General features: G+C 42.0%; 2 protein-coding genes across 2 annotated transcripts; both read right to left on the reverse strand.

Moving 5' to 3' along the window:
* Nucleotides 1-2,924: 2,924 nt before the first annotated feature.
* Nucleotides 2,925-7,484, reverse strand: LOC118370256 (cystein proteinase inhibitor protein salarin). The gene is made up of 13 exons (XM_052499320.1): nt 7,445-7,484; nt 6,924-7,048; nt 6,122-6,264; nt 5,858-5,893; nt 5,716-5,773; nt 4,976-5,118; nt 4,733-4,841; nt 4,476-4,618; nt 4,323-4,349; nt 4,154-4,214; nt 3,920-4,062; nt 3,727-3,763; nt 2,925-3,405 (listed from the first exon to the last, which is right to left on the reverse strand). Exons 2-13 carry the CDS (start codon nt 7,045-7,047, stop codon nt 3,401-3,403), a joined length of 1,029 nt encoding a protein of 342 aa, XP_052355280.1. The 5' UTR covers nt 7,048; nt 7,445-7,484; the 3' UTR covers nt 2,925-3,400.
* Nucleotides 7,485-12,500: 5,016 nt separating this feature from the next.
* LOC118370001 (bile salt export pump-like) lies at nt 12,501-24,533 on the reverse strand. Its single transcript, XM_052499277.1, has 29 exons — nt 24,277-24,533; nt 24,102-24,181; nt 23,972-23,990; nt 23,536-23,565; nt 23,401-23,452; nt 22,660-22,922; nt 22,082-22,169; nt 21,853-21,986; nt 21,177-21,348; nt 20,736-20,860; nt 20,112-20,286; nt 19,816-19,929; nt 19,583-19,693; nt 19,357-19,482; nt 18,953-19,156; nt 18,392-18,562; nt 17,934-18,135; nt 17,690-17,756; nt 17,411-17,498; nt 16,872-17,045; nt 16,678-16,782; nt 16,361-16,522; nt 15,945-16,148; nt 15,263-15,504; nt 14,930-15,086; nt 14,653-14,850; nt 14,304-14,510; nt 13,399-13,545; nt 12,501-13,133 (listed from the first exon to the last, which is right to left on the reverse strand). The coding sequence occupies exons 2-29, from the start codon at nt 24,169-24,171 to the stop codon at nt 12,933-12,935; spliced, it is 4,008 nt and encodes a 1,335-aa protein (XP_052355237.1). The 5' UTR covers nt 24,172-24,181; nt 24,277-24,533; the 3' UTR covers nt 12,501-12,932.
* Between the last annotated feature and the right edge of the window lie 1,367 nt (nt 24,534-25,900).

Consider the following 25,900-nt stretch of genomic DNA (forward strand, 5'->3'; position numbering starts at 1 on the left):
TGTGCTGCTAGAGTTAATTGACTATAGATATTAGACACTCCTTTTTGAGGGGCGTCTGTCCGTTAGAAGTTTGACCAATGGGTGTACTGCTAGTTCTGCTCCCCGGGGGACCCCATAGGCTCGCGTGGATAAGTGTTGAAGGTAAAGACAAAATGATGAACCTGGACATTAAAACACTGGCGGATGTCATGGAAACCGAGGAGTCCATTCACATTGAATATGTCTTTGAAAGTATAAATACCCTTCTTAGACCAAGACTCTGATATAAATGGTTTCTTACACGCTAAGAATTGTTTATTACGCCATATTGGAGATTATGAAAGCCATTTAAGATTAGATCTCATATGCTTCTCTGTAGCTTTCCACACATTTACTGAGTATGCTATAATGGGTCCTAACAATAATGCACAACAACAAACAACAATGAGTCAATCCAGAAAATAATCAATCTTGTAATCTAAATGGTGAAACTATTGAATCTTCTATAGCACGCCAAGGAACAGAAGTCTTTGGGTTTAACCAGGTCTTCAGGAAATGAATTTGGAAAGTTAGGTGATAAAAATGTGGATTTGGAACTGCAAATCAACCTGATGCTTCCGTTCTCTGTAATGTTGCATATTCAATCTGTGGTCTCTTTCTCCCCCAAATGAACTTCTTTATGACAGAGTCAAGTTTAGACCAATAGTCGATAGGAGGAGGCAGTGGGAACATGGAACTCATAAAATTGATACGAAGGAGGACATTCATTTTAATCATTGAGATTCTTGCATGCAAAGAAGTGGCCATAGCAGACCATCTTTTTATGTATTTCTGGATATTCTGAAAGGTTTCTAAGTAGTTCTTCCTGAAAGTAGTGTGAATAGAGGGGGTTAAGTAATGTCTAAGTTGGTGGTTTGTTTCTTCACTGGGATAAAGGGTGGTAGTTGAACACTTCCCTTAGCTGAGTTAAGAGGTAGTAGAGCTGTTTTAGACCAGTTGATCTTGTAACCAGACCATGAGCTGAATGCTGTGAAAATATTTTCTGAACATTTTCTGACGTGAATGTCATCTGCATACGGAGAAATTGCTTGTTTGGTTTGATTTTGATACGTGAAGAAGCAGAATTTTGACATATGCTTTGTGCCAGCGGTTCAAGAGAAAGAGCAAATAGCATAGGGGAGGCAGGACAGCCTTGTTTACGTCCTGGTTGTATGGTAAATGGATTAGAATGGGAGGTGCTTGTTGGTATAATAGAAGAAAGATTCACATACATGGTGCGAATCATAGGTATGAATCTCGCCCCAAAACCAAAATGTTCAAGAACATGCCATAAATATTCCCACTCAAAGGCTTTCTCTGCATCTAATGATAACACAGCACATGGGGTATCCAGAATGGAAGCCTCAGCAACCACATGAAACAGGCAGCGCATGTTACTGGCTGCATGACGACCCTTAATAAACCCTGTTTGGTCAGGATGTAAGAGCTTGTTAATAACTTTCTCTTGGCCAGGTATTCCTAAACTGGAATACCCAGAGGTACCGAAATGCCATCGGGGGTATGCCAAATTTTTTGTAATTTTTTTAAAAATCCTTCACATTTTCAAACAGTACATTTATATTTTCCAACGGGGGCTATAGTTTTTTTTCTCCGCCTCGTTTCACTGCCAAAAATTAAATTAAACCATCTAGTGTTCAGCGAAATAACAACACAATGTCAAATACAGGTAGCCTACTCAAATAATTAACATCCAATCACATTAACCATTACTCTCTCATGGGAAACCTTCACTCTTGCTCAAAAATTTAGAAATGCAACATCACAATTTGAAATATAAGCCACGGGAGTTTTTTGAGCAAGAATAAAGACTACTTTCGAGTAGTAAGACAGATACCATTAATAAGAAGGGGCTAGAAGTGTCTTATATGTTGAGCTACCATGTGGCGAGGACAGGCAAGCCCCATACTATTGTGGAGGACTTCATTCTTCCTGCTGCCGCAGATATGGCTGGGACAATGCTGGGGGAAAAGGCCCCAAAAAATATACAGACAATGACTTAATCAAACAACACTGTTTCACGACTCGTCAGTGACATGGCAGGAGATGTTTTGAAACAAGTACTGCTTCGCATTCAAGCCAGGGAATTATATTTGTTACAGCTGGATGTCAACATACGTGGCGAGCCTGGCACAGCTCCTGGTATATGTCCGTTACGTTTATGGGGGGTCAATTAAGGAAGACATCCTATTCTGCAAACCACTGGAGGACAACATGAGAGGATATTTTTAAAGTACTGGACAGTTTGCGCTGTTCTGTGAAAGGAGTAGTACATAGCGTTGTACAAGATCTTCAGTTTCTTGACAATTTCTCACATAGAATAGCCTTCATTTCTCAGAACAAGAATAGACTGACGAGTTTCAGAGGAGGTCTTTGTTCTGGCCATTTTGTTCCTGTAATCGAACCCACAAATGCTGATGCTCCAGATACTCAACCAGTCAAAAGAAGGCCAGTTTTATTCCTTCTTTAATCAGGACAACAGCTTTAAGCTGTGCTAACATAATTGCAAAATAGTTTTCTAATGAGCTATTAGTCTTTTGAAATGATAAACTTGGAGGAGCTAACATAACGTTCTGTTAGAACACAGGAGTGATGTTTGCTGATAATGGGTCTCTGTACACCTATGTAGATATTCCATAAAGAAATCTGCCGTTTCCAGCTACAAGTCATTTACAACATTAACAATGTATTTCTGATCAATTTGATGTTATTTTAATGGACAAAAAAAGTGATTTTCTTTAAAAAACAAGGACATTTCTAAGTGACCCCAAACTTTTGAACCGTAGTGTATATATATATATTTTTTAAATACTTCGGTGTAAAGATTCTCGTCCTCCTCTTCTGAGGAGGAGTAGTAAGAAGGATCGGAGGACCAATGCGCAGAGTGGTAAGTGTCCATATTGTATTTATTATATGAACAAAAAAACAAAACAATGAGAACAAAACGAAACAGTCCTGAACAGTGAAATACAAAACAGAAAATAATCACCCACGAAACACAGGTGAAAGAAGGCTACCTAAGTATGATTCTCAATCAGAGACAACTAACACCTGCCTCTGATTGAGAACCATACCAGGCCAAACGCAAAACGCAACATAGAAAAATGAACATAGACAACCCACCCAACTCACGCCCTGACCATACTAAAACAAAGACATAATAAAATAACTAAGGTCAGAACGTGACATTGGGGGGCCAAATAAAACCACCCACGGGCCAAATTCAGCCAACTGTCAGTTGGGGAAACCTGCCGTATAGGCTGGTATAAAATAAAGGAAAAAATGGACACAAGAATTGAAAGTGTAGTGTTTATATTTATTGTAAATTTCAAAATTGTTCATTCCTCGTAGTGTCAAAGCTTCTTCATTCTGTTGGAGGAAAAAGACAGTCTGTCAATATCTGATTATTTTGTGAATTTAGGAGTGTAACATTAGTAAATGTGAAGGTTTCTTTAATATTTTTTTAAGACTATGGTCATTGTAGTTAAGGGTTGTGAATAGGACTGTAGTGAGTACAATGTTAGTAACTTATGTGACTGGAAGCATACCCTGTGATGAGATGAGTGGTCAGGGCCAGGAGGGGGAATGGGAAAGAGAAACGAGAGTTAACACAAACTTTACATCACTGTAAGTTCAGTTAAATGACATTGTTGCATTAAACACGTTACATTTTGAAATGCTGATACCTTACCATAGGTAAAAGCCCTCTAGGAACCTCCTCAGTAGTCTGGAAGCAAAAAGGCGACAAACAACTTGTTTGAGAAATCTTATATCAATTTATAACTTATATCAACATAGTAATGTCATGTATAACTACAAATAACAACCCAGATTTCTTTCAGACTAATCTGAATTAATTTCCCTATTAATAATAACACCATACCAAGTCAGCAAAGTGATTGACTGCCAGGGTGTAGCTCTCCAGGCCATTCTCTGCTCTCTTGTTGTGTTCCGTCACCATCTTCCTAGTAGCTAGCCAGATCTCCTTGCGCTTAGCTTCCTCCTCGGTGGACGGATAGGTCTTTCCTGCAAGCATGAAAAACCACAACTTATTTAATGAGTTTGACTTTAAGTATACAGGAAATATCTATTTCAGTTAGTGGTGAACCAGTTTTACCATATTTAACTTTCCATGTTTGAAACTCCTTGTGTACCTCTGTTTCCTCCCCATCTTGAAGCTAAGGAATAGGAGAATTCTCAATCATACAATTACCACCACAAATGATTGATTCATATTTTCACCAACCTTATAAGTGCAGCGCATTGCAGTAAGTGCGTGACCCTACCCTTCGTCCTGTAACCTCCGCAGTAGTCTGTGAAAGGAAGCAACATGCATAGTATCAAGAAAGCCTGTAAGAAAAGTACCATCAGTAACCAAGGAAGCAACCTCCAAGTTGAACTGTTTTATATAGTAGGCCTCTCCCTGACAGTGATCATACCTGGTCGGAAAGATGATTCATCCCCATGGTGAAGCTCTCTGAGCCATTCTCTGCTCTCTTGTTGTGCTCCATCACTCTTGCCCTAGTAGCTAACCAGATCTCCTTACGCTTGGCTTCCTCCTCAGTGGAACCATAGCTCTTCCCTGCAAATGGTCAGATAACATTGAGACGTAACGTCTGTATTGTTCAAACTGTGGTAGTCAACCATCACTGGTGTCTATTTTTGTTTCTTTCAGTGAGTATTGAACCCGTTTTACCGTGTTGAACCTTCCACGTTTCAAACTCTTTATCCACCTCTGCTTCCTCCCCTCCATCTCGACTGGGAAACACAACCAGAAGTCCCCCTCTAGGAATCTCCTCAGAAGTCTGGGGGTGTAAAAAAAGACAGAGACTCAAAAATAAGATAATAAAATGTTAGACAAGCTGTTTGTAGCAGAATATTCTAAATACTTGAATCAATTGGATAATTATTTGACAATAAATAACTGGTACCACCTTACCATGTCAGAGAAGGAATTCATCCCCATGGTGAAGCTCTCTGAGCCATTCTCTGCTCTCTTGTTGTGCTCCATCACTCTTGCCCTAGTAGCTAACCAGATCTCCTTACGCTTGGCTTCCTCCTCAGTGGAGTTATAGGTCTTACCTACAAACATGTCTCTTTAGTAAATATTAGCATCTGCATTCACCAATACTAGGCTAACACCACACTTTATTTTAAAAGCATATTTCCCTTTAATTATTTAGGGGCCATTGCACTACTACCAGTGGAAACAGTAGCCGTCTCCGAATACCCATACTAGCGTACTAAATAGAATGCGACATTTAAAAAAAGAACAGTACTCTGAATATGTAATCTAATGCGCAATTGCGTTGATTCCCACCATTCATTCGTTTTGGTACAGCGCAACAATTTATCTGATTACCAGCTGTTGTCAAATACGTGAGTCGGAAGAAACGAGTGATTTCTACTAGATCATATGCCGAAATGAGTATGCAGTTTAATTATGTAGTACGCTATTATGGGTATTCTGACACAAATGAAGCCTCATTCAGTCACAGGAGGCTAGTAATAATGGCCGGAATGGTGCAAATGGAATGGCATCAAACACCTGGAAACCATGTGCTTGTTGTATTTGATACCATTCCACTCATATTGCTCCAGTCATTACCACGAGCCCGTCCTCCCAATTAAGGTGCCACCAGCCCCCTTTGCATTCAGTTAGTATTAAACCAGTTGTACCATTGTGAGTCTTCCACATCTCAAACTCTCTGTCCACCTCTTCTTCCTCAGGTCGAGGCTGAGACAGAAGACAGAGTTCTTCATCATACTATTATTGATTAACCATAGAGGGCATTGCGCTGTAATGACGGTGGCACTTTACCATGGGCAAAAGTCCTCTAGGAACCTCCTCATTAGTCTGTGAGAGGAAGCAAAGACACGGAGACTCAACAAAGAGACTCAACAGGGCTGCTAAGAAAATATCACAGAAGTAACTGACTAAAATATAAATCAATCATTTAAACTAAAACTATGGGCCTAAGACGGATTTGGAAATGTCATTGTAAAGTCAGTGGCGGAGATATAATTTCTAAACTAACTAACTCAATTGAAAGTTAATAATTGACGAGTAAATATTGAACAGTACCAGGTCAGCAAAGTGATTGACCGCCATGGTGAAGCTCTCTAATCCATTTCCTGCTCTCATATTGTGTTCCATCACCCTCTTCCTCGTCGCTAACCACATCTCCTTACGTTTGGCTTCCTCCTCGGTAGACGGATAGCTCTTCCCTGCAAATGTACTGTAAATGTATCTTTTTGTGTTGACATTTTGACAACTAATTCATTGTCAATGCAATTATACACAGAGTATACCAAACACTAGGAACACCTTCCTAATATTGAGTTGCACTCCCTCTCTAGCCCTTAGAACAGCTACAATTCGTTGGGGCCTGGACTCCACAAGGTGCTGAAAGTGTTCCACAGGATTGCTGGCCCTTGTTGACGTCAATGCCTCCCACCTTTGTGAAGTTGGCTTGATGTCCTTTGGGTGGTGGACCATTCTTGATACACAAGGGAAACTGTTGAGAGTGAAAAGCCCAGCAGCGTTGCAGTTCTTGACACAAACCAGTGCACCAGGCACCTACTACTGTACCCTGTTCAACGGCATTTCAATATTTTGTCCTTGCTCATTCACCCTCTGAATGGCACAAAAACAGAATCCATGTCTCAATTGTCTCAAGGCTTAAAAATCATTCTTTAACCCGTCTCCTCCCCTTTATCTACACTGACTGAAGTGGATTTAACAATGAATGGTTGAATAAGTCATCACAGCTTTCACCTGGATTCACCTGGCCAGTCTATGTCATGGAAGGAGAAGGAATTATTCATATTTTGTATACTCAGTGTAAATATCCATTGGTGAAATATTAGTACTGAACCAGTTTTACCGTATTTAACTTTCCATGTCTCAAACTCCTTGTGAACCTCTGCTTCAGAGTCTTCAGGGAGGGGTTTAGACAGCACAGATGATACAGTAACAGCCACCAATAGAAGGAGCACGAGAGACTTCATTCTAGAGATGAGCGAAAAAGGTAGAAACACATGGAAAGATCTGGGTCCAGCTCAATATACTCAAATAGGCCATATTGATATTGATAAACTCAGGCTTATCCACATCCCCTTACTTCTACCCCAAAACCAAACACACGCACGCACACACACACGGACCGCCTTGTGGGGACCAAGATTTTGTCCCCAGTTAGTCATGACGTCCCCGTATGAAAGGTGTGCAAACAGTTCAAAGTCCACATTGGGTCAGCAAAACAACACACACACACACACACACACACACACACACACACACACACACACACACACACACACACACACACACACACACACACACACACACACACACACACACACACACACACACACACACACACTCGACAGCGATGTTTTACTGTACCTTCTCCCTGTGATTGTAGACTCACAATGCGTACCACTGCACACTGCTACTTTATATCCACCAGTGACACAGTAGACAAACAAAACAGATGAACTCTGTACCTCTTTCAAAATCACATTGCACAAGCACACAATGCTGTCTTTCCCAATCACTTACAAAACAGCCTTTTAGAGAAGTAAAAGGAACCCTATGTTTCCTAATCTAACCTCATCTTGAGTCGAAGTCACCTGGTAGGCTAATGACTCATCACTTTACAGTTTCTCTGTTCAAATAAGTGTCAAGTAAAAGCCCAGCCACAATAACTCACGTTAGTTGGATTCCTTTAAAAATCTGCGACTTTCAATACTAAAAGTAGCTTGGACAGCAACTAGGATAGTGATGTGAAATGTGCATATTTATAGTTAAATATCATAAATTTGGCATACTATTTATAGGGCTATACTATAAGGAGACTTGCTAAATCTGGATACATCTGGATCCTAGGGGCCATCTAAAGCCCTGTTTATACCTGGTTCTAACTTGTGTCCTTTATCCTGATCTTGTCCACATTCTGATTGTGCCCGCAATTTTTAGACAGGTGAAGATGAGTAAAAGACACATTGTGATCAGATCTTCCTGGCCACCGTCAGAAAGGGATAACATATACATTTGAATACCATGTGTAGTCACATTTCTGGAAATGTGGGCATGATCAAAATGTAGACAAGATAAGGACACATTAGCACAAGGTATAAACAGGGCTTTTAACAGATGTTAAACAGATGCATGTTATACAAACAACAACTGGCCAATTTCACAATCCGCTCCATGGTCATTGCATAGTCCACATTATTTGGGTTGTTCCACAAATAGTGCATTTTGATATTTTAAGTAGAAATGGTGCACCAATAGTGAATTTTAAAAGCCTTTTATTAAATGAAATGCCCTTTAATATAGACTATATGAAAAATTAAATCAATCTGATTTAAGGTGTGACGAAAATGTTATGTTTGTGTTTTCCTAAAAACGAATTTCTGTGTTTTATTCATGTGCTGTTCTAATAACCCATTTGTGTTTTATTCATGTGCTGTTCTAATAACCAATTTCTGTGTGTTCTATTCATGTGCTGTTCTAATAACCCATTTGTGTTCTATTCATGTGCTGTTCTAATAACCCATTTGTGTTTTATTCATGTGCTGTTCTAATAACCAATTTCTGTGTTCTATTCATGTGCTGTTCTAATAACCCATTTGTGTTTTATTCATGTGCTTTTCTAATAACCCATTTGTGTTTTATTCATGTGCTTTTCTAATAACCATTTTCTGTGTTCTATTCATGTGCTTTTCTAATAACCAATTTCTGTGTTCTATTCATGTGCTTTTCTAATAACCAATTTCTGTGTTCTATTCATGTGCTTTTCTAATAACCAATTTCTGTGTTCTATTCATGTGCAAAGTCATTTCTGAAGAATAACCAATTTCTGATTCACATTTGTTCTATTCATGTGCTTTTCTAATAACCAATTTCTGTGTTCTATTCATGTGCTTTTCTAATAACCAATTTCTGTGTTTTATTCATGTGCTTTTCTAATAACCAATTTCTGTGTTCTATTCATGTGCTTTTCTAATAACCAATTTCTGTGTTCTATTCATGTGCTTTTCTAATAACCAATTTCTGTGTTCTATTCATGTGCTTTTCTAATAACCAATTTCTGTGTTCTATTCATGTGCTTTTCTAATAACCAATTTCTGTGTTCTATTCATGTGCTTTTCTAATAACCAATTTCTGTGTTCTATTTTGTTTTTTAAATGCTTTTCTAATAACCAATTTCTGTGTTTTATTCATGTGCTTTTCTAATAACCAATTTCTGTGTTCTATTCATGTGCTGTTCTAATAACCCATTTGTGTTCTATTCATGTGCTGTTCTAATAACCCATTTGTGTTTTATTCATGTGCTGTTCTAATAACCAATTTCTGTGTTCTATTCATGTGCTTTTCTAATAACCAATTTCTGTAAGTGCCTGATTGAACAAAATCCTCACTATCAGTATCTGCAATTTGGCAGTATGCCCAGACCTTGTTTTGAGAATGAAAGGTATCTCAGTGTCAAGGTCTCCGCTTGGAGAGAAGAAGCCTTGTGAGGTATTGGTCTGCCACATGCATGAACCAGTATTGGTAGGTTCCATGAATGAAGCAAACGTTATCCGTTAGTTCACTTATATACTGCAGACAGGTCACATTTGCATGATTTAGCTTATTCATCATTCAATATTAACGGGACTGCTCAGTTGGAGCTCCTGATCAACATGTGTACTTGGTGCATTGAGTTGGTTGGAACCTCTCCAGGTAATTGTTAATAAACGATGATTCATTTAAGATAGACTTCGAGTGTCCCTAGTGGTAATTTCCACGACATGGAGTAGAATTTCAACGACAAGGGTTAGACCCAAATCAGCATTTGGACATATCCCTCCTGTTTTTCTGACTTCTAGGAAGTCTTAATCCACTTAACCCAAACATTTCTCCAACTTTTCACCTCATTGTGAAGCCCAAATATTATTATCTTATTGTTATATATTTTTTTGTAAAGCCCTAGTTATTTTTCTTGCTTTGACAAAGTCATTTCTGAAGATTATAATTAATTTAACGTGATTCACATTTGTCTCTCATTTTAAGGTCAACCCTGATATGTGAACTGGACTCTCCTTTGACAACGGTGAAACTATTCCTTTTTAAATATGTATTTTTAAAGACACATCGAACGTCAAATAGTAAAATCATAGTGATCTGTTTCACCATAGTCATTGAAATGGGAAATGTGTTTTAATGAAGTTGAACATGTGCTTTTTATGACAGAATGTTGACCATTTTTTGTAGTTAAAAAACAAACAAATGACTCTACCCAAATGGCACTCTATGAGTTCATGACAACACAACAGGTGGAATTCAGCAGGGTACCTTACCTCCGCAGATCAGTACTCCATCCTGCATATAGTACATGTTCTACCATGCTTCTACTCATGGTCTACACTCTGGTATTACATTACCAATTCAGTTCACTATAATACTTGTGAAAATAATAGGATACAATGCCACCAAGTGGTCAACTAATGCCACTGAGTTTACCACTAAAGTTTCATGTAATGCACTCCCAAGTGAATCAAATTCCATCTCCAAACAATTCCAACCGTGGACATGGTCTTAGATTTTGTTTTTTAAATGCATCTAATTCAATACCAAAGCAACTTCAATCTCTGACAGGGCCATTTGGGAGCAGGCCTACCTACAGTCCTTTGATTTAGTTGGACCCCCGTTCCTCATTCTCGTTGAGGCCCCTTGTGTCATCGGTGGATGATGGAGCATTAGAAATACAGAGGTCTCTAAATCACATTTACTGTCGTTGCTTAATACAAATGCATTTACTGTTCAATAATAACTTGGTGGGTGCTTGTATTTGTCTTGTTTCACACATGTACAAATATGCATGTTTGAATTGGAAATGTGTTTTCTGCATATCCCGCTCTCCCTGAGACAGGGTCTGCCGTTATCAACGGCAACCCTGGGGCAATTAGGGTTGACTGCCATGCTCAAGAGGCACGTCAACAAGATTTTTCACCTTAATTCAAACTAGGTTCCTTACGGTTATTGGCCCAGCACTTTAACCGCTATGCTACCAGCCACCCAGTAGGTAGTAATGACATGGTAAGTGTGTTAAATCTTCTGAGGCTTGACTTTTCACCAGGGTGGAGGCTGAGGCATATGGAGAGACAGAGTAGGAGAGACAGTATAGGACTAGTAGGACAGAGACAGTATAGGACTAGTAGGACAGAGACAGTATAGGACTAGTAGACAGAGACAGTATAGGACTAGTAGACAGAGACAGTATAGGACTAGTAGACAGAGACAGTATAGGACTAGTAGGACAGAGACAGTATAGGACTAGTAGACAGAGACAGTATAGGACTAGTAGGACAGAGACAGTATAGGACTAGTAGACAGAGACAGTATAGGACTAGTAGGACAGAGACAGTATAGGACTAGTAGGAGAGAGACAGTATAGGACTAGTAGGACAGAGACAGTATAGGACTAGTAGACAGAGACAGTATAGGACTAGTAGGACAGAGACAGTATAGGACTAGTAGGACAGAGACAGTATAGGACTAGTAGACAGAGACAGTATAGGACTAGTAGGACAGAGACAGTATAGGACTAGTAGAACAGAGAGAGTATTGGACTTCAAATCTGAGCTACAGTAGGTCAACAAAAAGGTCAGGGATGGTGACTCATCTTTACAAGTGGATAACATCCTGGAGGTTGATGACTTGAGATTGAAAACACAAACTCAGTCCTTCTGCACTGGGCAATAGTGGACAAGACATATTAGAGCACGTTAGCCCCACTTCTCACCCATTAAGTCAACAGAGACCCAGACACTCACCACCACACTTGATTCCAGGACCTGTCTAAGGCGCGCCGGTATCAATCAATATTGTATTGACGCTACATGGCACGAAGTAAAACAGTGTCCTCTAAGTGTACGGAATGTGAGCAGAGAGCCAGGAAAGATTATATTGCTTCCCCGGCATACTGATTCACCCCCGTCTGGGTGCTGGGAATCTGGGATGCACTGATGAGGACTCCATTCCTTAAGGTCAGAGCGGTGTGTGATCACACATTACCTCTGATGGATGGATGCAGCAAATCTCATCCTGGTGTCAGGTCAGGGTGTCACAGTGTCAGTCATGGAAGCGTCAACAAGACCCGATGTAGAGAATACTGTAGTACTAGTCTGCCGTACTAGTCTGTAGTACTAGTCTGCCGTACTAGTCTGTAGTACTAGTCTGTGGTACTAGTCTGTCCCAGGCTCTTCAATGAGTCTGTTACCTTAACGTTTTACTAAGGAAAATCAACTGTTATAGAATGTATAATCGTCTGCAAGCAATTTAAATGCACCATATTTGGTTCAAAGAATAAAGGTTCAATTTAAAATCAAAAAACATTTTAAAATCACAAATGTATAATGGTAAGCACAGCACAAACGGTCGACAATCGTAAACAGTTACTTCATACCCTCAGTGTAGATATTTGGATTCAATTTATTCTTATGCAATACAGTTAATTACAAAAAAAAAGTCAAAAGTCAAATATACAAAAGGTAGCCACTCGGACCTGCAGTATGTCTCAGACTTAACACTGACCTGTGTCAATGTAAGACCATGAATAGAGCAGAATTATGAACCCCGTAAAGCCCACCTTGAATACATGTCTTCAACAAAGTCATTGAACTAATCCTTCATGTTGTACACCACAGTATGTACAAGTAATGAATGCATACCAGCCATAGTTCTGTTTAAATGTAACGACAACGAATGAATACACAGCATGACCAATTAAAACTAAAGAATGTGTGACGATTGACCGGATTCCTTCTGCAAAATAAATACTATATGACCTGGTGTGATAACCTGAACAGGCATTTCCTGGTTTGGCTCCTATAACCCTGAGGAGTTAGCTGATTGGTGCACCGGTGGTGACAAGTTTGTAATAGGCCCCTTTGAGAGCCATGAGCTGGTCATGTGGTCCCTGTTCGATGACGAAGCCCCTGGACATAACGGCGATGATGTCAGAGTTCTGGATGGTGGAGAGACGGTGGGCGATGACGATGCAGGTTCGGCCCTCCCTCGCTTTATCCAGCGCCTCTTGCACCGTCTGTAACGCACGCACGCATATACACACACACACACACACACACACACAAAGCTTTTAGCTGATTTCACAATCACCCATGACTCACCATGATTACTTGATTACTGCCTCTGCCCCATTCAGGCAAATTGCATGCTTGCCTCGTCTCGTACCAATTCTAAAGCTATTTGGAATTGAAATATCTGTATAAATTGAATCTATCCTTATCAGGTTCAGGACTTCTTCTACGGCTTGTGGTGATGACAGGTGGTTGTCATGGAGACATTACCTTCTCGCTCTCCGTGTCCAGGGCTGAAGTGGCTTCGTCCAGTAGCAGGATCTTAGGGTCGCGGATGATCGCCCTGGCGATTGCTATGCGCTGCTTCTGTCCCCGAGAGAGCTGGGAGCCCTGGGAACCTACGTTGGTGTCATATTTCTAAAGGGAGGAATTCAAACTTTAAAGACTACTGTGTCAGACAAAGGGCTACAGATGCAGGGTATACTGTGACAGAGTTTTTGTGACTAGAAGTTTGGCACAAAAACTGGACATTTGTATGTGCAGGTATCTTTGATAGAAACGAAGATGTTAGAATAACTGGCCACAACTGATTTAAATGCCATTCTAAATCGTTGGAGTTTCCTTCCTAATGGTGCTACAAACTTGCAATTTTGTCTTGTTTTAAGTTAGTACACTGACAGTGTTGTTTTAAGTTAGTACACTGACAGTGTTGTTTTAAGTTAGTACACTGACAGTGTTGTTTTAAGTTAGTACACTGACCATGTTGTTTTAAGTTAGTACACTGACAGTGTTGTTTTAAGTTAGTACACTGGCAGTGTTGTTTTAAGTTAGTACACTGACCGTGTTGTTTTAAGTTAGTACACTGACAATGTTATTTTGAGATAGTACACTGACAGTGTTGTTTTAAGTTAGTACACTGACAGTGTTGTTTTAAGTTAGTACACTGACAGTGTTGTTTTAAGTTAGTACACTGACAGTGTTGTTTTAAGTTAGTACACTGACAGTGTTGTTTTAAGTTAGTACACTGACAGTGTTGTTTTAAGTTAGTACACTGACAGTGTTGTTTTAAGTTAGTACACTGACAGTGTTGTTTTAAGTTAGTACACTGACAGTGTTGTTTTAAGTTAGTACACTGACAGTGTTGTTTTAAGTTAGTACACTGACAGCAGCATTACCTCAGGTAGTGTCATGACAAAGTCGTGGAGCTGGGCTTTCTTGGATGCGGAGATGATGTCATTCATGCTGACTTCGCGCAGGTTGTCTCCGTACTTGATGTTGTCTCCAATGCTGCAGTCAAACAGAATGGGCTCCTGGGATACGATGCCGATCTTGGAGCGCAGGTACGAGACGTTGACCTGAGTTGAGTCATGGCCATCAATAATCTGCAATGCAACGTGGAAAATCCAGTCAACTTTCCTGTGAACTAATCCAGCTCCCAGGATACCCCCACCCTCTTACAGTATTTATACCTCTAGAGACATATATGGGGATATTGCGTGCTGCTGAGATAAACTTAGGACTCACCACTTTGCCCTGGTCGGGGTCATAGAATCTCTCCAGTAGCTGGACGCTGGTGCTCTTCCCACAGCCGCTGCTGCCCACGAAGGCCAGTGTTTGGCCGGGCTTTACCGACACGTTGAGGCCGTTCAGCACCTGGATGTCTGGCCGGGTCGGGTACGTGAACTTACAGTCAATGAACTCTAAGTTCCCTCTGAAATCAGGCTGGACGAGAGAGAGAGGGGGCGTGAGCGAGAGAGAGAGTGAGTGTGTGTTTGTGTGTGCGTGCGCGGGTGACATGTACCCATTTGTCCCCCTCGTTGCTGTAGACGCGGATCTTTGGCACACGGTCGAGGAGCTGGAAAAAACGGGCAGCTGAGATCTTGGCTTTGGCGTAATCTGGGGTGTAGGAAGAGGCTCGGCCCAGCGCTGTGCCACTGGTCACTATGGCTGAGATCACTCTGAACCAATCACAGAGAGACAATGGGGTTTAGTCAAGTTCATATAAAGAAATAAACAAAGGTGGTGGAGGTAGTACAATACATCTTGGACAATGTGATTTCATGGTCTGTTTATATTGTTGACAGGTATACAGGCAGACAGGCAGACGGACAGGCAGGCAGACAGTTTCTCTCACCTGAAGACCAGGCTGAAGTGGAGGCCCTCCTGGCGCACCAGGTACCCTCCAAACCTGTAGGAGGCGCTGTTGGCCATGAAGATGACACACTGGGCGAAGCCGTAGCAGGCGCCGTACACCTTTGCCTTCTGCTTGGCGGCCCGGTACGGAGCCTCCAGGTGAGCCTCGTACATCTCCACAAAGCGCTGTTCCTTCCCCAGCCCCGCGATGGTGCGGATGTTGTTCAGGGCCTCGCCAGAGATCTACAAAAGATAACACAGAGATGTCACAACCACCCACCACTACCACCTTGTAAGTCTAGAACAGGAAGTAGGAACTGTCTACAGTACAGGGACTACACGCATTATCTCTACCACACTGTAAGATAAGCTCTCCAGTGGGTCTACTGTGACGAGGTTTCAGGAAGAGCTCACCTGATGTCTATAACAGACATTACAATAGTTACAGGCTGAAATATCTTACAATCTGACACAAGGGAAGTTCTGTGGTCGTGACTTTGCTTGAATGACCCTAACAGAAGCTTTCGAGACACATGTTGATAACGTATTGATAACTCATGTGAGAAGTTAGTGTACAGCCTTGCTTCAATGACAATTCACTTCCAGTCACAGTAGCACTATGTGACTCCAGCCTGTGTTACAAACAGCCCTGGCCAGTGAGTCGGTGGAGTACTGTAGCCTACCCGTCCTGCATCCTCCATGGCCTGTTTGTCCTGCTTGGCGAAGCCAGTGAGCATCTTAGCCTGGAAGCCTCCGGACAAAGCCAGGAATGGCAGGAAGCACAGGATGACCAGGCTGAGCTTCCAGCTGAAGTAGAAGGAAATGATGACGGCAACGCCAATGTTGGTCAGAGAGTTAACGATCATTCCGATCTGAGAGCCAGTGGCCTAGGAGAGAATGGGGGAGCGGTATCAATCAATCAATTTGGGTTCGGAATAGGTTATTTACCCAGAATGCCAGATGGGTGAGGTTGTCTTTTGGGTCTGCTGCATTAGTTCCATAGCACTCCATTAAATCAAGTATTTGAAAGACATTAGTACTATTTGGTCTGGGGTCTGGTAACTGCCCTCTATGAGGACTATATGAGGTCCATACTGACCCCTTGGACCTGGGAAGCATCAGTGGCCAGCCGTGTGGTCAGAGCCCCGGGGCTGTTCCTGTGGTCATCAAACCAGCCCACCTCCTGACCCAACATGGCGTGGAAACCCATCCTCCTCAAGCGCCTTGTCAGCAGCTCCCCAGACTTAGAGAAGGCATAGCCCTGGGGGAGACACCGACACCATCAGATCAGGTTAAGGGAAATGAATGACAGAGTTTAGAGAAGCAGGAGAAAGGATCCGGTTGATGTGAAGATTAAGAAAGGTGAACATAAAGGATGGGAGGGAGGGAGGGAGGGTGGGGGGGGGGGACATGTACTTGGAGCATCTGGGTGATGAAGGAAGTCACTCCGACCAGCACAAAGAACATGCAGATGCCATTGATCTCCCTCCTCTGAGCCTCTGGGTCTGGTATGGAGAATGTCTACAGCAACACACACATACACTGATTAAGCTAATGAACCGATATTCAATGAAGACTGTCTTGGTCAATACTAGAGCCCTCCACCTTACTGCCAGAATCTGACTGAAGAGCAGAGAGTACACTGGGTTGACTCCTCCGTTGACAGCAGCTCCGATGGTTCCAAACAGCATGTAGGGCCATTCAGGGGCATTGTACTTCAGGATCCTGGTCACTGGAGCAGGCTCAACTTGCTCCTCCACCTCTTCCTCCTCCACAAAGGCACTCTGGACACATTAAGACATATATATATATAGATACACGTGTATGGACTATGGATACATGCATAACAAATGCACACATGTAAACTGTAGATTACCTGGAAAGAGTAAGTGGCAAGTAACCCCATTTAACTCTGTTGATGACTCCAACCTCCAATCTCTCTCTCTCTCTCTCTCTCACTCTCTCTCTCTCTCACTCTCACTCACTCACTCTCTCACTCACTCACTCACTCACTCACTCACTCACTCACTCACTCACTCACTCACTCACTCACTCACTCACTCACTCACTCACTCACTCACTCACTCACTCACACACACACACACACACACACACACACACACACACACACACACACACACACACAGACCTTGCCAGCGTCTGCCTGAGATATGAAGGATTCTGCTTCTGGAATGAGGTTGGACAGCTGTGAGCGGGTCCTCTTCCTGATAGAGGATCTGCACAACAACAGACAAGCACCAAGTCAACGCACTACCGAGACGCAAAATGACACCGTCAGTCAGCATTCTGGCACAAAATGTCTGCCGTGCTTCACCCAGATGTGTGTCGGATTCACTGTAACCAGATATGAGTGAGGCCTTGTGAAAAGGATGTGAAGTGCATCATGAGCGACGTAGTTCTACAGTACCTGAGACTGGCCCTGTAACTCCCGGCCCTGGATAAACTCTTCTGCTCTGGCTCATCATTCCCCGCCACTGACACAGGCAAAAGGAAGGAGGTTATTATGCAAAATGTTATAAGAAATGTTTTGTTAAAAGTGTTCCTGCACATTCATTTCTCTCTTAATACTTTTTATGTTGACAAAAGTGTGAGCAAGTCAACTTTAGAATTTTGGCAGAGGATGGGGATGCATTGATCTCATAGGGACCTACTCTGTCTGGCCTTCTGGTTGAGAGCCTTGTCTCCTTGGCTTTGTAGGGTGACCAGAGTGAAGTAAACACCCTTCCTCTCCAGCAGCTCATCATGCTTGCCCCTCTCCACCGCCCGCCCATGCTCGTAGCCCACGATCACGTCCGCGTTCTTAATGGTGGACAGGCGATGGGCTATGGAGATGGTGGTCCGGCCATTGCGTACCTTATAGGAGATAAACACGAGACCGTTATCCTACCTGGCTACTGTAAATATGGTTATTTTCATGGTTGTTTTTCTACCACTTGTCACGTACTTAGGTCTGATCCTGTTGTATGAAAGATGATACGAAAACACAATCTATCATCAGAGTTATCCTAACTATTATTACTATAATGAATTGATCCTAGCAGAGATACTTCCTGGTCACTTCCTGCTTTATTTAGGGAATATGGTGCTATTTGGGATGCAGCCCACTCACTTTGTCCAGTGCCTCCTGTACCACAGCCTCACTCTCATTGTCCAGAGCGGAGGTGGCCATGTCCAGCAGTAGGATCCGGGGGTTCCTGACCAAGGCCCGGGCGATGGCGATACGCTGCTTCTGACCGCCGCTCATCTGACCTCCACCCTCTCCCACCAGCGTGTCAAATTTCTGTTTCACCAATCACAAGTCTTTATGTCATTGAACTGAAAGGTCATGTGACAGTAGATAGACAGTAGACAGTAGATGTTGACGTTTTTAAGCCTTTGAAAAACACTGGAGACAAAAGTCACAAATAAGTAGACTGGGTTCCAGATCAGACTATCGTTGTCATGTTAGTGTAACAGTTTACCTTCCGTCCCTCTCCTCGCCCCTGCCTGGGCTTGAACCAGAGACCCTCTGCCCACATCAACAACTGACACTCTCGAAGCATCGTTACCTATTGCTCCATAAAAGCCGCGAAACAACTACTTCAAGGTCTCCCCCATCTAACTAGCTAGCCATTTCACACCGGTTACACAAGCCCTCAATGTATAGCGCGCTAAATGCTGTCAACCTCACCTGTGGTAGGTCCATGATAAAGTTGTAGGCATTAGCCTCCTTGGTGGCGTGGATGATGTCATCCAGGTTGACTCCGGGGCGACCGTAGCGGATGTTCTCGGCGATGGTTGTGGCAAACAGCACAGGCTCCTGCTCCACGACGCCCATCAACGAGCGTAGCCATTGGATGTTCAGGCCTCTGATGTCATGGCCATCCAAGGTCACCTGAGACAAGGCATAAACAAGGAGAAAGATAGAATGGGAGGGAGAAAAAAAGGGACATTTAAAATGTCTCTACACTATTTCCTCTAAAGACTCTCTCAATGATACACTTTAGTGGAGGTGCACTTTTGTACTTATAGAAGTAGTATTATTTTACTAATGTGTTACATCATGTTAAATATATGTCAGGGAAGATAACATACCATGCCCTCCTTGGGGTCATAGAAACGTTGGATGAGCTGCACGGCGGTACTCTTCCCAGCTCCACTGGGCCCCACAAAGGCGGTCGTCTCGCCAGAATTCACTGCTATACTCAGCTTGTCCAGGATCTGGCAAGACACAAAGCAAATTACAGACTGCATCTTTACGGAAATATTCCACAATAATCAGATGCATGTCGTCGTTATAGGAAATACTAAGCCACAGTACCATGACTTCAGGTCTGGATGGGTAGTGAAAGGTGACGTTATGGAACTCAATGTCCCCTTTGACCTTGTCCAGTTTGTACCCTGCTTCTGAGAAGCAGTCGATGTCCGGCTCCTAGGCACAGTGACACAGCCAGACAAATGGCAGTGTTAACCCCCAGGGCTGTGTAAAGTGAGCTTACACACACAGTGAATTGAATGCTCAATGAAATTCTTCAACAATGTTGAGATTCCCACCCTGTCGATGGTCTCAAAGATGATGGTAGCAGCTCCTCTTCCTGCAGCAAATGCCTCCAGACATGGAGATGCCTGCCCTAAGTTCAGGGCTGCTATCAGCACACCAAAGAAAACCTGCGATGACAGACAAGACAGATGCACAGGACAGATGAGGTGATCATTATTTTTTAAGCTCTTACTGTTTATTATTCATTCATAAACCAAAGAAATTTGATTCACAGTCTATAGCTGAACTACATATGGACTCTTTATAAAGTATACTTCATGGTGTTGGCCGTATGTTTACTAAATAGTACCTGTAACAGTGTTCCGGGGCTGTACTCCTGTGTGTCCACCACTAGGCTGGATCCGTACCAGAAGGCCAGGGCGTAACACAGGAAGATGATAAACCACATGTAGCCTGTGAAGAAGCCCATGATCAGGCCCTTCCTGATGCCCCAACGCTGAGCTGAGATCAGGTTCTTGTCATACCTGGGAGAGAGAGAAAGGGACAGAGGGTTAAAGATGCAATCCGGGATCTTAAGCACGACAAAATCGTAACATATCATACAAAATCCAACAAACACTTGTGATTTTTTTTTGCAGGATTGGAATTATACAATTAGATGACGTAGTACACAAAAAACAGGGGCCTGTTTTGGCTCGTGAGCACTACTTTCAAAACGACTTGCTGAAATTATACAAAAGTTCTGGAGAGTCCCTTTAAACTGGGATAGAGGCCCAGCACTCAATATAATATGTAAGGTGGTGCTACTAGTTGCCCCTTAAGGAGAAAACAATGAATGGAATTTAACAGTATATAGTGAGGTTGATCAAGGTAAAGAATGTCAAATCTGTCTGGCGAGTATTGGCACTTACAAATTCAGCAAATAGCTAAAGGAGAAATTGTTAGGTCAGTTTCTGCCATGCTATTATATTACCTTTCCACTTCCTTTAGCTCTCCTCCGAAAGCAGCCACTGTTCTGATGGAGGTGAGCACCTCGTCGGCCACGGCTCCAGCCTTAGCATAGGCCTGCAGCTCCTGACCCGTCAGCTTGGCCACAAACTAGACGAGAGCAGAGGTGGTAAGTAGAAAGGTGTAGTCAGTACAGTACACTTACTAACTCCCACATCAATGGAGCTCATTGAGAATCGACACATAGTAAATTAACAATGTAAATTATAGGCCTAGTCCTAATACTCATAAATGAGCTTTCCTTGTCGCCTTTAACTTTCATTGTCTCCTTTACTAAGTGACCACCAGTAAATTGCTTTCATCTATCCATTCCTAACAGAGTTAAACGGAGAGGAGGGAAGGAAAGGGACCGTTTCAGTTTATTGGGACAGGAAGTGACCACATTGATTGACGTTGACCATCCTACCAGAGCCATGAGGGCGGCCCCAACTCCAATTAGAGGGCTGGCTGCGATGATGACGAGCGTTAACTTCCATCCCTTCACAAAGCCCATCGCAAAACCGCACACGAAGGTGGTGAAGCGCTGGATAAAGATGCTCACTTGATCTGCAATGGCGTCATTGATCTTGTTGATGTCACTGTGAAATAGCGGAGCACACCACAGACAGAGACATGAGAGTCATTGGCGTTTTTCCAGGTCAGGTCAAATTCAAGAACAACTACAGATATATATTCTAAATTTGGGCCAGTTTGCTAAAGCAGAAAAATAATCCTGCAGCAACAAGAAATGTGAATTATTATGTGGACCATAATTAATGGACATTTTTGTAGGAATTAATACATGTTTTGTTAGGGCAAATAAAGTCTGAAATTTCAACGCCCAACCAGGGAACAAAATTATTGGATCTGAGTACCTGTATACATTATAGAACTGTAGAATTTCCCTAACAGTTCTTTTTAAAACTCAAATACACTACAATTATATATTTCCTGCTGTGCAGAAGAATTCTCAGCAACTAAAGAGTGATCAAATTAAGATCCTACATCTGTACTGGTCCTAAGCATGTTAGGAAATGCAAATGTTCCCAGAAATGTTTCTATTAAAACCTAACAGGGGAATTTGGTCTGTGTTTTTCTCTTACTCTGACATGCGTGTGTTTAACTCTCCAGTCGAGTTGCAGTCGAACCAGCCGATCTCCATCCTCATCACCTTCCTGAAGTACATCTTTCTGATGATCTGGATCTGTCGCGCTGCAGACGTCACCCACAACGAGATCTAAAAGAGAAATAAGCCATTCAAAGCAATCGAGATCTAGCGCTCTGTCATCAAACTGCTTGAACTCAGTATGTTGATGCAAACGATATACTTACTTGAAGGTATCCTAGCAAGAAAACTGCGCATCCAATGGCAACGTAATAGTAAGCAAAATTGGTCATCTCATACTCAATGTCCAGAAGCCTGAAAATGAGTGTCATACAGATGTAGGATCTTAATTTCAGCCAGTTTACTCCAGCAGGAAAATAATCCTGCAGTTACAGGGAATGTGAATTATTATGTGGATTTTAATTAATTGACATTTTTGTAGGGGTTGTTACATTTTGTTGTAAGGGAAAATCAAGTCTGACATTTCAAAGTGGAATTATAGCCATCAGAAGCTTTATTAAACCTTGAATACACTACAGGTTTTACATGTCATGCATCGCAGGAAGGTTTTCCTGCAAATTAAGAGTCTACATCTGTACACAAATTACAAAAGACAACAGCTTGAGACAACAAGAAGACCCTAACCTTACCCTAAAATACATAAAGAGACTATTTTCCCTGTGCCCATGACAGTAGGCTACTATAGTTGTCAAATAAAATACATCTTTCTATCCTTAATCCTTGATATAGAAATTCCATGTGCAGCAACGTCCTACTCTTGTGCGCAGCAACGAATAGGACTTACCCGCATGTTAAATTCTTCATCTTATCAGTGTTATTGCTGTCCAGCCAGTCTGTCCATGCTGACTGGTTCTTCCACTGTATGGTGTTGTTGATACATTCCTTCCTGGGGTCCAGGAGCTCCTGTAACTCAATGTCGTACTCGATGAAGGTGTCGGTGAGCATCCCGAACACCAGCAGCATGAGAGGCTGGGCGGAACCGTGGAGGAAGGCACACACACTACCCCCCACCATCATCAGGGTCTCCCGGCATGTGGCGAAACGGAACTGCAAATACACACACACACCAAACACACACAAACACACACACAACCAACCAATGGGTCAGTCATCACAACAGGTGTTCTGATAATCTGACCTACCATCTCAGTATGTACTACCTGGACAAAATATGCATGCTTTAATCACTGTAACCATGTAGATTTTAATATTGTCATTGCCACAACAAAGGCACCCCATTGGAACCTGCCTGTGTGTGATACGTCTGGCCCATGATGCTCCATTCTCATATTGTACTACCATTCTTATACCCGTTTCTGAAGATTTCCAGTCCAGTTGTGGTTTAAAGTTCTTATGTACAGGAGTTATGAACCAGCTCTCCCACACATGAGATAACATAAAAACATCTGCATGTGACCTTCACACAACACAACACAACCGCACAGGGAATTCACTGAAGGAACCATAGAGTTAGATACTGTTTTGTTTCATCTCTATGAAAAGAAACACAAATAAAATACTTTACCAGCTGAAAGAAGCCAATCCTGATAGCAGCTTCCTTCTTCTTGTTTGGAGACCTGGGACAATCACAGAGAAATGAGTCAAAGCCTAAAGGACATGAGGGGGAGAAGAATAATGTAAGGGGAGAAGAGAGACTTACTTTGTGTCCTGTTTCGGGTTCCCCATCATCCTGCAGCAAAGAAAAAAAGAACATACTATTATTTAAATGTGACCTTTTTTTTATGTGTCACAATTCTGAGAAACATTATAGGAAATTGGCTCCAGAGTGGCGCAGTGGTCTAAGGCACCACATCTCAGTGTTAGAGGCGTCACTACAGACCCTGGTTCGATTCCAGGCTGTATCACAACCGGCTGGGATTGGGAGTCCCATAGTGTGGCGCACAATTGTCCAGGTTTGGCCAGGGTAGGCCATCATTGTAAATAAGAATTTGTTCTTAACTGACTTGCCTGGTTAAATTTAAAAATCCATAAACTTCTTTTGTTTAATTTATCAATTTTACCAACAAGAACACAAACCACACAGAATATAAGTCATGACAAGTGTTGTTGTTTTTATCTGAGGAAGATGCACTTACATGAATGCGTCGTTCGGTTCTGTAATAAAGAGATGATAAAGAAATATTATACTTTTCAAAAGCATTGTTTATGTCAGGGAAATGACATTAAAATGATGCATTGAACATAATCATATTTATGCAGGTGTACCTTCATCAAAACCATTGTTTTCTTCTCCCAGCTTTTTGATGCTGTATAATTTCACTGATCCAGCAGGCATCCTGGACTGTCTACAATACATTTGTAAGAGGAAAGATATATAATAAAAATGAATTACAAAATAAATCCCATTTGAAATGTATTGTATTGTCACTGAGATACCTACCAACTTGTTGTTTCCCAAATCCAATAAAAAAACAACGTATCTCCTCTTTGCACTAAAATCCTTTTGGATTCTGCTTCTTTACATTATAGCCAATCCAATTGTACAGTACACTAAGGGTCTCCAGTCCGTACTAAGACATGTGCAGCCGAGTCCACCTGACAGCCTGGTGCCACCACTGTGTGTTTGTAGAGATGGTAGGTGGTCACTGATAGTGGGTAAAGAATAGACTGATAGGGTGACTGTGGGCTGGAAGAGGCTGAGGCCCTCTGCACCACGTACTTATTGAACAAACAAGCCAGGTCCAGGCTGGAACTTGGGGTCATACGATCGTGTTTAGAGGTAAGTGTCCTGTCGGCTCGCACTGCCCAAGGGGCCGATGACCCAGCTATGCAAAGAGTAGGAGAGAGCATGGTACAAAAAACAATCCAGACTACATAGCTCTCCTTGCAATGAAAAGGAATCAGGTCAAATCACTTGCATATCAGGGTTTTACACTTGCAATTGCACACACGGTGATGTGTGTTTTTCTTACTTTCGACCATAAATTAGGGCTAAATGGATGTTATGAGAATGTCAGATATTAATTTTCAAGAATACATAACAAGTCATGATATTAAGCCACAATCACCATCACAATCTGAGGTACGCCTACTTTTGTTCTAGGATTTTTTTTTAAGTGATCAAAGACCATGGCAAAATATATAAGATATCCATCAATGATTGGGCTCAGTGTTACACATTCATCGTATCACATTGATTACTTCTAAAGATATTACAGTTTATCGACCCTTCTGCATGTAAACACAAACCGTGTGCGAAGACAGAATACTTTCCAAGAGTTGAAAGTTGAGTTGAGAGTTGAAAAACAACTTCCAGGTCATCACCCTCAGGGCTGCTGTCCTCTTCAGTCCTAAACAAGCCAATATGATCTGTCTGAAATGATGGTCATACATTTCTGTTTCATTTGCATTTTAGCAGTCTTGTCATAACAGGTTTTCTCCTAACTGGGATGTTTTACCTTAACACTGTAGCTTTTATTTGCTTTCATGGGGTTGGGAAGCCATTACGAACGAGCAACAACACTTCCAATTTGAGACCACAACCTTATTCAAGGAGTAGTACTTTAACTCAAACCAATTTTCCTTTTTGTTTGTGAATTGCAACTGTAAATGGTATGTTTTCTCTCACCATTGGGAAGCAGGTGAATAGGCCTGTGACACAGTGCTTGTGAAGGCTACTGACAGGTGAGGGAAAGGTTCTGGAAACATGCTTGTGAAACATGCCCAAATAAGCGAACAGTTTGTTACGTAATGATTAACTCCCAAAGTAAGTAGTGTTGCCCATTATAACAACATTATGATAATTGACATTGCAGACCATTACAGGCCACTGCAAGCATTGTTCCTGCTCTATTGTAAACTATGGCTATTCAAATGGATTGGCAGATAGTCATGTTTACTGACTACTAATACAGCTTGCCGAGATCAGACCTACCTACTTGTAGTGTATTGGAGGTTTAAAAAGGCTTCTGAAGATTGTAATTTACACTTTGAAATTTCAGACTTGATTTTCCCATACGAAAAATGTACATGAATTATAATCCACATAATAATAATAATGAACA

The sequence above is a fragment of the Oncorhynchus keta genome, chromosome 37 (genome assembly GCF_023373465.1).
Source record: "Oncorhynchus keta strain PuntledgeMale-10-30-2019 chromosome 37, Oket_V2, whole genome shotgun sequence".
In the NCBI taxonomy this organism is placed as follows: domain Eukaryota; kingdom Metazoa; phylum Chordata; class Actinopteri; order Salmoniformes; family Salmonidae; genus Oncorhynchus; species Oncorhynchus keta.

Coding starts and splice junctions, on each gene's coding strand:
- LOC118370256 (XM_052499320.1), bottom strand. CDS start 7,047: ATGAAGTCTCTCGTGCTCCTTCTATTGGTGGCTGTTACTGTATCATCT. Junction 5,119..5,715: donor GATGTGGAAGACTCACAATG/GTACAACTGGTT, acceptor ACATGTTTGTAG/GTAAGACCTATAACTCCACT. Junction 4,350..4,475: donor TGAATCATCTTTCCGACCAG/GTATGATCACTG, acceptor TTCCTTTCACAG/ACTACTGCGGAGGTTACAGG.
- LOC118370001 (XM_052499277.1), bottom strand. CDS start 24,171: ATGCCTGCTGGATCAGTGAAATTATACAGCATCAAAAAGCTGGGAGAA. Junction 18,563..18,952: donor TTATCATGGACCTACCACAG/GTGAGGTTGACA, acceptor TTGGTGAAACAG/AAATTTGACACGCTGGTGGG. Junction 18,136..18,391: donor TACAGGAGGCACTGGACAAA/GTGAGTGGGCTG, acceptor ATCTCCTATAAG/GTACGCAATGGCCGGACCAC.